We start from the raw sequence: 14,104 nt of genomic DNA, 5'->3' as shown, positions 1-14,104 counted from the left end.
ACCAGGACTAAACCAGGACTGAACCAGGACCAAACCAGGACCAAACCAAGACTAAACCAGGACTAAACCAGGACCAAACCAAGATTAAACCAGGACTAAACCAGGACTAAACCAGGACCAAACCAGGACCAAACCAAGATTAAACCAGGACTAAACCAGGACTAAACCAAGACTGAACCAGGACTAAACCAGGACTAAACCAAGACTAAACCAAGACTGAACCAGGACTAAACCAGGATCAAACCAGGATCAAACCAGGACTGAACCAGGACTAAACCAGGACTGAACCAGGATCAAACCAGGACTAAACCAGGACTAAACCAGGACTGAACTAGGACTAAACCAGGATCAAACCAGGACTAAACCAGGACTGAACTAGGACTAAACCAGGACTAAACCAGGACTGAACCAGGACTGAACCAGGACTAAACCAGGACTAAACCAGGACTAAACCAGGACTAAACCAGGACCAAACCAGGACCAAACCAAGACTAAACCAGGACTAAACCGGGACTGAACCGGGACTGAACCGGGACTGAACCGGGACCAAACCAAGATTAAACCAGGACTAAACCAGGACTAAACCAGGACTAAACCAGGACTAAACCAGGACCAAACCAGGACCAAACCAAGATTAAACCAGGACTAAACCAGGACTAAACCAGGACTAAACCAGGACTAAACCAGGACCAAACCAGGATTAAACCAAGACTAAACCAGGACCATGGACCACCAAAGTACAACATTTATCTTCTATTGTCTAAAGAAAGAGTGTTTATTATCGGTGTGGTATCGGAATCAGTATCGAGTATTGAATCTACTCCTTAGTATCGAAATAGAGTCATTAATTAACCAACACAAAACACAGTGAGGCTTAAAACGTTCAGTATAAAAGTATTTTAATGTCACAGCTTAAAGGTAACGACATAAAAATCAAGTATAAAAGTCTGTGTCCTCCCGGGGACTTTAAGGATCTGCCCAAACCTGACATGAGCCGATACCAGCGCACGGACCAAAACGAGTCTTATTTCCTTAAAACGCAGTGACTTTATTCCACACAGATCCAGTCGTGTTATGTAACTGCTATTTCACCTCAGACGGAGCTTTGTGTGAAGAAAAGTTCCAGATTATGAGACGTCGTCAGGCCAAAATCCACCTGTAAATATTTTTATTACAGCCAATTAAAGACGCAGCCAGGATATCGAGTGAACCGATACCACAGAGCCGATACCGATCCAGCTCGTTCTGCAGTAAATGATTAAACGAAGTATTTAAGTTATATTTTAATGGAAGACAGGGTGGGCTTTGATACGTGTTTTTTTTTTTTCTTCACACTCGTTTTTGAGCTTAAATAAGAAAAAAAATATGTGAAACGTGCATTAAGTGACTGAACATGTGTTTACTGACTGTGTGTGTTCATAAATCTGCTCGAAATCAACAAAATGAACAAACGAATGAAGATCAGCGCTAATATTCGTTACCGGTATCGAATTACCAGCTCTAATTTATGCTTAAACGATAAAATCCTCCATCACGAGAACATTATAAACCAACGTTATTATGGCAGGAAATGTTGATTTTTTTTGCATTTGCTCAAACTTAAGAAACTTGGAGCGACTTTATCTTAACAAAGCCAGTTTTAGTATAATTTAAAACCTGATAAATCCCACGTTTTGCAGGTTTTGAGTCCAGAACAGAAGATATGGAGGAGGCCTGGGACGATACTGAAATTAACGATTATATCCCAATAATTATTAAAGTTTAAAAACATTATGAATATGAATCACGCTAAATTTAGTCTTATGAGTAGGTTCCATGTTTAAACAAATGGTATAGTATTGCACTTTGTTAAAACGTCATTATTTCACTGATAACAGAATATTCTGGATGAGCAGGGCCGTCGACTGAAATTTGGAGGCCAAGGGGCAAAAAGTCTCACATGGGGCCCCCCTCTAATAAACATGAACAGGAAGAGGCTCCAATTCTGGGTCCCTGTGTGTCCCCCCCGTCAACTCCCCTGTGAATAAATCATTTTTTTCTGCACATTCTGGTGATATAACAGCGATTATCTTTGTTGTCGATTATCGCGATTATATAAAATGTCCCACGAACAATTAATGTGACGCTATTTTATCTGAAAATATGAGCAGAACAAGAGACAAAATGTATGTTTTTGTTGCTTTTTTATGTCTCATTTTATTATTTTTTTCGTCCCAGAGTAAATATTTCCCCAACACAAGACTCAGAATCATGATCTTTAAGGAGAGAAAGGTCCAGTTCTTCTGTGTCTGATCCAAACTCTGTATCGGTGATAAATGTGCGTCTGCTTCATTTCCGTGTTTTAGCTTCAGATACAAACTAAATATCGATCAGAGCTGTCGGCTTTTCTGTTTATTCTTAAACTGTAGCAGCTCTGTCACATTTTAGTGTGTTATGAGTTTTAACAGAAGAAAATGTCATTACTTCCCACCACAGACTGTTTATATAAATGGACAGAGCTAACCTGCTAGCCGCCGCGTTACAAACAGGAAGTGATCTTCGACTTTGTGTCCCCGTCTCTCTGTACCTGCGTCTGTCAGACTCATTCTGGTCTTAAATGTTCGTATTAACCCTCTACATGATCCTGGGGTTTTTATTTCACTATTGTGTCTGTAAATCAAGATCTGAACATTAATAACAGACAAATCAGGCGCTTTCTTTTCCCCGAGGTCGCTCCTGTTAGCGTTAGCAACAGGTTTCATTGACAGCGTTGCTAAGTGACCGCTCCCTGCTGAACCATCGGTGCAGGTGGAAAAAGGGTGTTACCTTCAACAGCCTCGCTCCTGATTGGCTCTTTGGTCGCTATGACACTCACAGTCGGAATTCCAAATGTGGAATTCTGCTCCAAATTAGCCGCTATAACTGCTAGCATCGGTGAGCGTCATTTGGAGCTGAAGCTGTGGTGGCGTCGCACTCACTCAGTCACTTCTTTAAACGCTTTACGCTCCCCGTCGAGTCTCATATAAACTTCCAAAGGTTGTGACGTCATCCGCGCAACCGTCACATAAAAAACACCCAGAACGCCACAGTCCACCACGTCACAAACTTACGCTACGATAAATCAGTCATCTGGACATCTGTGGTCAGCTGGTCGGGCTCGTGCACCGCGGCGTCCACGGCCTCGTCCGGGGTTACGTCCACGCTGATCGTTTCTTCTTTTATGGTGACGGCTATAATGGGGGCGGGGCTAGAAGAGGCCGACCGGTCCTCGTAGGGCGGGAGGACAGACGTGCGTTCGGGGGATGATTTGAGAGGATGGTGTAGGTGAAGTGACGGCGCCGGTGGGGGAGGTGAGGCGGCGCTGATCTTGGTGTAGTTGACGTGAGTATTATCTACAAAAACACAAACGTAAGAGGAACATGAAATCCTAAAAATGCGATAACGCGGCAGCCGAATGTGTAAAACTGACGTCTGACTGAGGGTTTGTTTTTAACACGTTCAGAATTTGAGCAAAAACAAAAATATACAAACAAAAACAGAAAAAACAATCGATTTAATTGTTTCTGTTGAACAAAATTCAGCTCAAATCTTTATCAAAATCACCACATTTGAAGCTTTACAAGACTCAAAATCTGCACGAAATACTTTTACTTTTTACTCTTTAAGTGCATTTTTAAACAGGTACTTTAAATACTTTTACTTCACTAGATTTTTTCACATGATACTTTTACTTTTGAGTATTTTTTGCCCCAGTATCTGTACTCTTACTTAAGTAACAAAGTCAAAAGTGGTGCTTGAGTCTCATACTTAGACTGAGACGCTGCCTTTTCAATCAGTTTTTTTTTTTAATTCCTACGTGTTGCCATGGTTACTCATCACTCATTTATGAAGAGCCCACTTAAACTGCACATGGACTTTACTTCAGAGAACACACATGTGCAAAAATAGTACTTGAACGCTGCAGTGAGATGTAGCAAAGACAACGATTTACAAAACTCACATTCGTATTTGGAAAATGGAGACGCACTGACTGTTTTTAAAAGCTCCTGTATCACACAAAACTCACTCTTGTAGCTTTAATCCATGTTCTGATGCCGTTTCCTCCTCAAAAACAGACCTGGAGTTGTGTTTTGTTTCACTTATTATTAGTCTGTTACATCTACAAAGCTCAAAATGCTCTGTTCCACCTTGTGATGTCATGAAGTGGTAGTTTTCAAGTGAACAACTCCTTTTAACTTTAGTTCAGCAGTAGATCGGCAACTCCACGACTGAAATGATCCAAATGATTCTAGAGAAGGTTAAAAAAAAAAAGAAAAAAGCAGAGCACTTCCTGTATTACCACATGATGACATCACGAGGTGGAACAGAGTGTTTTCTGTTGCAGGGTTTGTGCGTTTAAACATGTGTGAATGAAACAAAACACAACTCCAGGTCCATTTGTGACGAGGAAACGACAGAAAACAGTGTCATATGGGACGTTTAATAAAGTCATCTTGTTTTGGTTCGCTCCATCTTTATAATCTAATTATTTTATATTTCGTCATTTTAATTGCGATATTGATCCAAGACGACGTAATAAAAGAAACAAGTCCGCTGAGTTCCATCTGAAAACTGCTGTGCTGGTTTATGTCTGTCCCTGGACTATCACCGTAAATGTCACCAGAACAAAACACCGAGCTGCCGGCGCCACCTGTGGACAGAAAACAGCACTTTGCTCCTGTTTGAGCCAGAAAATAAAGAATTAAATCAGCCATATTGAGCTTGAGTCTCTATGGTTCTCATCTCTGTGGATCATTCTGTTATAATTTACACATTTTAAATCACAATATTCATCTAAAACGACTTAATAAAAGAAACAAATCCGCTGACGTCCGCGTTAGAAAACTGCGGTGTCCAATAGGAGCTGACGTCGCCGTAAACGTCATCACAATAAAGAGGCGTGTAGCTGTGGCGCCCCCTATGGACAGATGCACGTCGCACTAGAGCAGCACTTTTTAAAACATTTGTACCAAAATGACGACGCGACGCTGCAGAATCCGACGAGTATCAACGATTAAGAAAATAAAACTGGAGAAGGAAGTGCGGACGTCACAGTGGGCGTGTCACAGTGGGCGTGTCACAGTGGGGCGTGGCACAGTGGGCGTGGCACAGTGGGCGTGGCACAGTGGGCGTGTCACAGTGGGGCGTGGCACAGTGGGCGTGGCACAGGGGGCAGGTACGTCACAGAAAATAGTCAATTAAAGATTAAACTCAAACATGAATCGATCTAAACAAAACTTCAAGCAGGTAAATGAGAAAAAAATCCAACATGGCTGACAGTTCATGCGAGGTCCCAGTTTGTGAATTGCTGAAGTAAATATAGATAAAATATTGAAACTCATTTACGCCACTGACACAAAAACCAAGAGCAGATTTAAATCACAAAAACTATTATAAATCTACAGTATTGTTAAAAATCATGAGCTGCAAAAATAAACAGCAGAATCAAAGTCGTTATTTTGTATTTGTGATGAGTCCACACAGTGTCGTCTTTCCCTGTGTATCATGTCATCTGTGTATTTGTTTTTTGTTGACTGTCTCAGTTTCTCTTTCTCTTTCACCCCCTTTCTCGCTCTTGTCTCTCTCTGTCTGTCTGTCTCTCTCTCTGTCTGTCTCTCTCTCTCTGTGTCTCTCTCTCTCTGTGTCTCTCTCTCTCTCTGTGTCTCTCTCTCTCTGTATCTCTCTGTCTCTCTCCCTCTGTCTCTCTCTCTCCCTCTGTCTCCGTCTCCCTCTGTCTCCGTCTCCCTCTGTCTGTCTCTGTCTGTCTCTCTCTATGTCTGTCTGTCTCTCTGTCTGTCTCTCTCTCTCTCTGTGTCTCTCTCTCTCTCTGTGTCTCTCTCTCTCTCTGTGTCTCTCTCTCTCTCTGTGTCTCCGTCTCTCTCTGTATCTCTCCGTCTCTCTCCCTCTGTCTGTCTCTCTGTCGGTCTCTCTCTATGTCTGTCTGTCTGTCTCTCTCTCTCCGTCTCTCTCTCCCTGTCTCTCTCTCTGTCTCTCTCTGTCTGTCTCTCTCTCTGTCTCTCTCTCTGTCTCTCTCTCTGTCTCTCTCTCTGTCTCTCCCTCTGTCTCCCCCTCTGTCTCTCTCTCCGTCTCTCTCTCTCTGTCTCTCTCTCTCTGTCTCTCTCTCTGTCTCTCTCTCTCTCTCTGTCTCTCTCTGTCTGTCTCTCTCTCTCTGTCTCTCTCTCTCCGTCTCTCTCTCTGTCTCTCTCTCTGTCTGTCTCTCTCTCTCTCTGTCTCTCTCTCTCTCTCTCTGTCTCTCTCTCTCTGTCTCTCTCTCTCTCTCCGTCTCTCTCTCCGTCTCTCTCTGGATTAGACTGCATAAATCTAGTTCCATCTTCACAAACTGAACATTTCGACGTGGTGATTATAACAGACCTACTTCTTCTCACTTCTACACATAAATAAATACTTTACTGTGGGTGACGTACATTTATTCAAAGTCACATTTTGCACTTTTCTTCTTCTTATTTCCTCGTGACAAACAAACCTCACCTCTGTAGGAGACGGCAGAGGTTCCTCTCAGTGGGACGTAGGAGTAATCCCAGTCGTCAAACTCGGGTCTTCGGCTCTGGTTTGAGACGTCCACCTCATCAGAACAAACCAAGACGTCCACTGGCCCCGAGTCACTGTTAATGTGCAACTGGAAATCCTGGAAAACACGAACAAGAAGCAAAGAAAAAGTGTAAAGAAAAGGAGTGAGAGCGACGTCGAATGTGGACACAAAAGTGAAATAAAAACCCCAGGATCATGTAGAGGGTTAATACGAACATTTAATAAACAAAATGAGTCTGAAGCAGCAGAGACAGAGAGAGGAGACAGTTAAAAAAATAAAACAAAAAAAACAAAAAAATTAAAATAAAACAAACTACCGGTAAACTCAAAATAACAGTAACAACCTCCCTCAAAATACAAAAAAAAAAAACTCTAAATAACAAAAATAACCCAAAAAACTGAAAATAATCCAATCTAAATAAACTCAAAATAACCAAATATAAATAAATAATCAAAATAACTAAAAAAAAACAAACTCAAAATAACAAAAAAAAAACAAAAAAACAAAAAACAAAAACCCAAAACTTAAAATAACATTAAAATCTAAATAAACTCAAAATAAGAAAAAAAACAAAAAACAAAAAATTAAACTCAAAATAACTCAAAAAATGAACCCCAGGATCATGTAGAGGGTTAATACGAACATTTAAGACCAAAATGAGTCTGAAGCAGCAGAGACAGAGAGAGGACAGCTTTTCAAAATAAAAATAAAAATAACAAAAAAAAATGAATAAATAAATTCAAAAATAACTAAACAAAAAAAAGAAAAAAGAAAAACAATAACAATAAAATCTCAAAATAACAAAAAATAAATAAACTCAAAATCACACAGAAAAATATATATATAAAATAAACTGAATAAATTTGTATAGCGGGTTAATACGAACAATTAAGACCAAAATGACGAGTCTGACAGCAGCAGTTACACAGTTTTTCAATAGAAAGTGAACTCGAGCCAGAATCGATGGAGCAGGAAGCGCACCTATGATCACTTCCTGTTTGGAACATAGCGGCTAGCAGGTTAGCTATGTCCATTTACATAAACGGTCAATGACAAGGACACAAAAGTCACATTTTTGTACCTCTTTAGGGTGGGCCACCTCCAGCTTCGTTTCTGGAGGAGCTCTGATCACAAACACCACCTGATCCTCAAACAGGGGTAAGCTCTGTATGTCCTCGTAAGTCAAATAGGCAAGTGTAATGAAAAAGTCAAGGAAAACATCACCGTTTTGAGCGCGTTTCAAATAACATCTCGACTTGGAACGGAAGGAACAAAACGTCCTCCCTCCGAGCAAAAGGATATCTCTTATTCAGAGGGTTTTCATACATCTCCTGAACCTGATGTTTGGTGTTTTTGATCAAGTCGTCGAGCTTATTCTCCTCGCACACCAGACGCTTCAGCCCCTCGTCCGTCACTTCCATAGGCCAACCTCTGTAAACACATTCAAACACGACACTGTAAAACGCAGTGTACCGTCCCCGCTGAGACGTGAGCAGCTCCAATGACGAGACACAAGAATGCAGAAGTGAAACTGTAAGAGAAAAATTAAAGGTAAAATCAGCGATGTCTTGTAATAATTTCACGTTCCAGCAGGTGATGTTGGCTCTTTTGAACGGTTTCTTAATGTGAACTGTTGGAATCTGATCTAAATTTTTCCTCGTTTTTACGCATTTTTACTCTGATTTACGCTGAAACAACACAAGAATCAGAACAGAAACAGAGCAGGCGACACGAGTGAGAGATTTGTGAACAAAAAACACATTTGCCATCATAATAACAGTTCATTTTAAAGTTATTATTACTGCAGTGAATGTTTTATTTTGATTATATATATTTTCAAAGAACAAACTCTCTCCCGCTCTCTCATATTTGAACCATTTTAAACACATCTGAGCCTTGGTCTTTTTGTCTCTGATCAGTTTGTAGATAAAATGAGTTCTCACGTTGCCTCTAAATAAATAATAAAAGAGCCGGTCTTTTAAACGGCTCTTTGAAATGAACAGATCCCATAAAAGAGCTGCAGTACAAGTAGGATTATGAGCTCAGTGACTTGTAATAAGCATTTACAACAAATTGCCAATAAAAAGTGGCTTGTTTTAACATGCTAACGAAAAATGAGTTTATTGCACGCCATTCTTACTGTTGGCGTATTATCTGAGCCCACGTGACACACAGAAAGTTACCGTTAGCATAAATAGTGCGGCCGACTCCTGTAATAATAATAACGTCTTTTTGAATGTCACAAGTTTGTTTTGAAGTAATTTATAATCCAGTGAAATGACCCACATTAACTGAACAGATGTAAACACACAGCGCCGCTTCTGTAGGAGCTGCACTAAGTTTGATGTTTAGATGTTCCAGTTTTATCGCCTCTTTTCTAACTTTTGGCTCTTCTTCTGGTTACACCATAGACTGTATCACCAGCCCAGCAGAGTCTACGATCTGCTGGGCCAAATCTGCTGGAGGTCGTCCTGTCCCGGTGCAAACACTGGGGCGATCGATCTTTTGCAGTGGTCGGTCCAAAACTCTGGAACTCATTGCCCACAGAGTTGCGTTCCATCTCTGACCTGCCTCTGTTTAAAGCCAAACTGAAAACTTATTTATTTAGAACGGCTTTCAGCACTTAGCCCTGTGACTCTTTATTTTAATGATGTAATGTGCTTTGTTGATTTGTATGAAGTTTATTGTTTTTAATCGTGTTTTTAAACATGTTTTGGGCAGCCTGGGTTGTTAGAAGGTGCTATAGAAATAAAGTTTGATTGATTGATTGATTGATTGTATAAATACGTGACTAAGTGAGTGGAATGTCACCCACAGCGTTCAGCTCATCAAATGAAGCTCGTCAACTAGACTGAGTTGCGTATTTAGAATTTTGACAACAAGTATCATAGCAACCAAAGAGCCAATCAGGAGAGGAGCGGTGGAAGGTAACACAACTTCCCTTCTCACTTAGAGAGCGAACGCTTAGCAACGCTGTCAATCAAACCTGTTGCTAACGCTAACAGGAGCGACCTCGGGGAAAGAAGGACCTGATTTGTCTGTTATTAATGTTCATATCTTGATTTACAGACACAATAGTGAAATAAAAACCCCAGGATCATGTAGAGGGTTAATACGAACATTTAAGACCACCATGACGAGTCTGACAGCAGCAGTTACAGATTTCAAAATAAAATTCTCACATGCAGCGTTACAAAAGTAGATATTTACCCACTGAAATACTTACACCCACTTAACCAAGTTTTTGGAGACCTTTTTGATAAGTGAGATCCCATCTAAGACATTGGTGATGTCATAAATTCTTCTTTTTGACATTCCTAGCAGTGTGACGGCGTCCTTAAGGTCCAAAATCCCGTTGGGGGTCGATCTTAAGGTTTTCACAAACATTTGAGCAAACAATCCAAGTGCCTTATCAACACGAGGTCTGTGTGCTGTGGGGAGAAGAAGAGAAGCAAAGGCAAAACTTCAGAATTTAACTCACTCAAATTCTATGAGCCACAGCGACTCACTGAAGATCTCGTACGTTTTGGTGTTTCTGCCGCAGGAATGTCATCCTCTTCCTCCTCTGGACTCTCCACGGAGTTTGTCTGTAACAAAATAAGCAGTGATTATTAGAGGTTGGTTCATCAAGCTGATATTTGGACTTTAACGTGTCGGTTATTGACTTTATATCTGCCGTACGTGGTTTACTTTGATTATTGTGCTTTATAGTTAATTACTTTGTCAGTGTCATAAAGTCAATTCTATTATATATCAGATCTGTCACTAAAATCACTACATCGATATATTTCAATATAAGAAAGTTGGTACAATATTTTCTCGGGTCTGGGAAAATGTTGGTTATTTCTTGTCTGTATGATCAGATTTAAGCTCAAAAAGTTTGAATAAAGTAATTGTCTGACTCATTACAGATGCAAATTAACAACTAAATAGTTTCATTCTGCTGTTAATTTCTTGCAGCTCATGATTTTTAACAATAGAGATGTAGATTAAGATTTATAATAGTTTTTGTGGTTTAAACCTGCTCTGGAGTTTTTGTGTCAGTGGCATAAACGAGTTTCAATATTAAAGGTTTTTTTTTTTTTTTTACAGCAAAAAAAAAAAATCTAAATAAAAAAAAAATAATAATAAAATAACTATGACTAAATAAATACATTAAATACATAAAATAAAAACATACATAAACATTGCACTTCAGTATGTTCCTGTGACTTACCTGAGGAAAAGCAAATATTGAAGGCACCGCGTCTGGTTTTAAAGTCCTTGTTTTAAAGTTTCTGATGATAAAACACTGATCATCCAAGAAGTCCTCTCGTACAAAGTGTTTGCTGCACACAGTCTCTCTGGACACGTCCGGGGGCTCGGCTCGAGCTAACGCCGTTAGCCACCGCTGCATTGAGCTCTGCTCCGCGGGGAAACTGTGAAACGCCACGTTTATTGTGTTAATGTTTGTATTTGTGCATCCGGGAGCGACGCAAACCAACGCGGTCCGCTCCTGTTTGGTGTTTTTCTGCGTGTCCTGCTCCATTGTGGCGCTGTTATGAAGCGAGAGGGGCGCACGCCTTAGCAGTTAGCAGTTAGCATCTAAAGTTAGCCAAACTAACGTGCTTACGTCACTGCGTCACGTGATCTGCCACGCTCCCAAACAAAACAAGAGCCGCGGCGCGTTTCTCTGTCCGAGCTTCATCTCCTGAGTGAGGAGGAGACGAGGAGAGGAGACATAGAGAGGAGACACAGAGAGGAGACATAATGAGGAGACACAGAGAGGAGACATAGTGAGGAGGAGACACAGAGAGGAGACATAATGAGGAGACACAGAGAGGAGACATAGTGAGGAGGAGACGAGGAGAGGAGACATAATGAGGAGACACAGAGAGGAGACATAGTGAGGAGGAGACGAGGAGAGGAGATATAGAGAGGAGGAGACGAGGAGAGGAGACATAATGAGGAGACACAGAGAGGAGACAGAGAGGAGATATAGAGTGGAGACATAGTGAGGAGGAGACGAGGAGAGGAGACATAGTGAGGAGGAGACACAGAGAGGAGACATAGTGAGGAGGAGACGAGGAGAGGAGACATAGTGAGGAGGAGACACAGAGAGGAGACATAGTGAGGAGGAGACGAGGAGAGGAGACATAGTGAGGAGGAGACACAGAGAGGAGGCATAGTGAGGAGGAGACGAGGAGAGGAGACACAGAGAGGAGACATAGTGAGGAGGAGAGGAGACATAGTGAGGAGACATAATGAGGAGACATAGTGAGGAGACTCAGAGGAGAGAGGAATGTCCTCAGACTCTATGGAGGGAGAAGGAAGGAGCAGATATTTTTGTGTCGACTAAGAACAGGACACACTCACATTGTGACTGTGACGTGTTTTAAACGCCCCGTGTCACACAAACTGAATGTTTCAGCTTTAATCCATTTTATAATAATGTTTCCTCCTCAAACAGACCTAGAGTTGTGTTTTGTTTCATTCACACATGTTTGAATAACACTTTATTATTATTATTATTATTATTATTAGTAGTAGTAGTAGTAGTAGTAGTAGTAGTAGTAGTAGTAGTAGTAGTAGTAGTAGTAGTAGTAGTAGTAGTACATTTAAAACTGTTTTGGATCTGGAAGAAAGTATTTCATTTCATTTTACTCTAAACCGTACATGAGTAGTGTTCGTGGGTGACGCTAGGTGGCGGTAATGCTCCTTGTTGCGCGTTCGTCGCTGTAAAACTCCACAGAAGAAGAACAAGACCAAGACACAACAGAAGAAGAAGAGACTGACGCAGCCGCCAGACGCAGGTGACGCTCGGATCCAGAGGTAAACGCGTCTTTAAAAGCGTCTTAAACATGTCGAAAAGCGAAATACTGAGAGCGTTAGTGACGGAGCGGCTGAGCGCGGCCGCGGAGCAGATCTGTGCGCTGTTTGAAAGAACCATAGCGGAATATGAGGAGGAACTGAGCCGCTCCAAACAGGAGAACCAGAGGAGACAGGGACTTCTCCACTCTGTCCTGGGCCCCAGAGTCCTGCTGCTCAGAGGGGGGACTGTGCAGACCAAAGAGGAGCCGGAGCAGGAGCCGGAGCCCGTCCCAGAGCAGAGTTTTCCCCCCGTGAAGAGCGAGGACTGTCCACAAACTGAAAACACCGAGGAAACACTGGGAGGTGAGGAGGACACGCAGCCTGCACACACCTCTGAGCGCGGTGCATGCTGGGGAGCTCCACTCAGCTCCTCAGACTCAGAGGTGGAGTTCAGTGTGATGGATGGAGACACCCAGGTCCAGATCACAGACGGTGTCCTCACTGCTCAAATCTCACACGTCCCGGAGACAAACACCTCAGCGAACAGGAGAGGTGTCCACAAGAAACACCAGTGTCCTGTGTGTGACAAGAAGTTCAGGAGTAAACAACATTTACAGACGCACATTCGAGTCCACACCGGAGAAAAACCCCACGCCTGTTCAGTTTGTAACAGAAGGTTCAGAGACGCTTCCACACTGCGAGGACACATGCGGATCCACACCGGAGAGCGGCCGTTCATCTGCGGGTTCTGTGCAAAGACATTTACACAGAGTGCGAATCTGCATGTGCACGAGAAAAGAATGCACGCAGGTCAAATGTTCACCTGTCCAGCCTACAAAGGACACGACTCATGAGTTTAGAGACAAAGGACACGACTCATGAGTTTAGAGACAAAGGACACGACTCACGAGTTTAGAGGTAAAACTGGATCTGTTTTATTTGACAAATGCTCCTCCACTTTCCGAATGAGCAGCTTAAGGTGGTTTTCACACAGTGTCTCCGTGGAGCGCCCCCCAGTGGCTGTAGATTTAGTTGCGTTCACTTGACTCTCGGGTGGGTCTCGTTCACACACACTGAGCATCATTCAGCCAAAACGCCATGAGCCACGAGAGAGTCCGTCAGCTGATCAAAGAACTTATCTACACGACAACGAGCTTCAAGTTGACAGAACACACACACACACACACACACACGCTCGCACGCTTCCTCTACATCAGAGGCGTCAAACTCATTTTCACCGAGGGCCACATCAGCAAAATGGCCGCCATCAAGGGCCAGATGTGACTGTGGCAGGAGAAATGTCACTAAATGTAAACAAATGTCATGTAAAATAAATGTAAATACTTTTTAAACTTGTTAAATAACGGTTTCTGTGATAAACTGACATTTTTAAAAGTGTGGATCTGGTCAGAACCTTCAGCTCTGCGTCAAATTCGTCCTTTTACAGACTTTTAATTATTGGACAGTTTGTTGTTTTTCTTGCAGACTCACTTTTTCACACTTAGCTCCGTGTTTGGTGTCAAAATGTCGATGTAGATTGTACCGACTCCGCCTCATAACACAAAAAACACACAGATTTTTCTCCTCAAAGCACAAACTTGTATTCGCCTTCACTTTTCTTCCTCCAAACTTCCTTCCACGCCGACAATTTTCCTCTTCATGAACATTTTGTGACGATTATTTGCAAATATTTCTCAGTTCCACTTGTTGGGAAAATCTCATTATTTTACTGTCAGTGCAAACATT

The 14,104-nt window shown here is 41.9% G+C and overlaps 2 protein-coding genes across 2 annotated transcripts; one reads left to right on the top strand and one right to left on the bottom strand.

Moving 5' to 3' along the window:
• Positions 1-2,001: 2,001 nt before the first annotated feature.
• Positions 2,002-11,195, bottom strand: e2f3 (E2F transcription factor 3). The gene is made up of 7 exons (XM_055225471.1): positions 10,785-11,195; positions 10,092-10,155; positions 9,795-9,999; positions 7,861-7,999; positions 7,650-7,823; positions 6,508-6,664; positions 2,002-3,371 (listed from the first exon to the last, which is right to left on the bottom strand). Exons 1-7 carry the CDS (start codon positions 11,094-11,096, stop codon positions 3,091-3,093), a joined length of 1,332 nt encoding a protein of 443 aa, XP_055081446.1. The 5' UTR covers positions 11,097-11,195; the 3' UTR covers positions 2,002-3,090.
• A 1,177-nt stretch (positions 11,196-12,372) lies between these two features.
• Positions 12,373-13,538, top strand: LOC117379021 (replication initiator 1-like). Its single transcript, XM_033975736.2, has one exon. It carries the CDS (start codon positions 12,409-12,411, stop codon positions 13,210-13,212), a length of 804 nt encoding a protein of 267 aa, XP_033831627.1. The 5' UTR covers positions 12,373-12,408; the 3' UTR covers positions 13,213-13,538.
• The last annotated feature ends 566 nt before the right edge of the window (positions 13,539-14,104 follow it).

This window comes from Periophthalmus magnuspinnatus, chromosome 11 (assembly GCF_009829125.3).
Source record: "Periophthalmus magnuspinnatus isolate fPerMag1 chromosome 11, fPerMag1.2.pri, whole genome shotgun sequence".
Lineage (NCBI taxonomy): Eukaryota > Metazoa > Chordata > Actinopteri > Gobiiformes > Gobiidae > Periophthalmus > Periophthalmus magnuspinnatus.
This window is presented reverse-complemented; position numbering and strand designations above follow the sequence as displayed.

Excerpts from the sequence above, each read along its gene's own strand:
- e2f3 (XM_055225471.1), bottom strand. The coding sequence starts at position 11,096 with ATGGAGCAGGACACGCAGAAAAACACCAAACAGGAGCGGACCGCGTTG. Across the intron at positions 10,156-10,784 it reads CAATATTTGCTTTTCCTCAG|ACAAACTCCGTGGAGAGTCC; the intron begins GTAAGTCACAGG and ends ATTTTGTTACAG. Across the intron at positions 6,665-7,649 it reads AGGTGGCCCACCCTAAAGAG|GATTTCCAGTTGCACATTAA; the intron begins GTACAAAAATGT and ends CGTGTTTTCCAG.
- LOC117379021 (XM_033975736.2), top strand. The coding sequence starts at position 12,409 with ATGTCGAAAAGCGAAATACTGAGAGCGTTAGTGACGGAGCGGCTGAGC.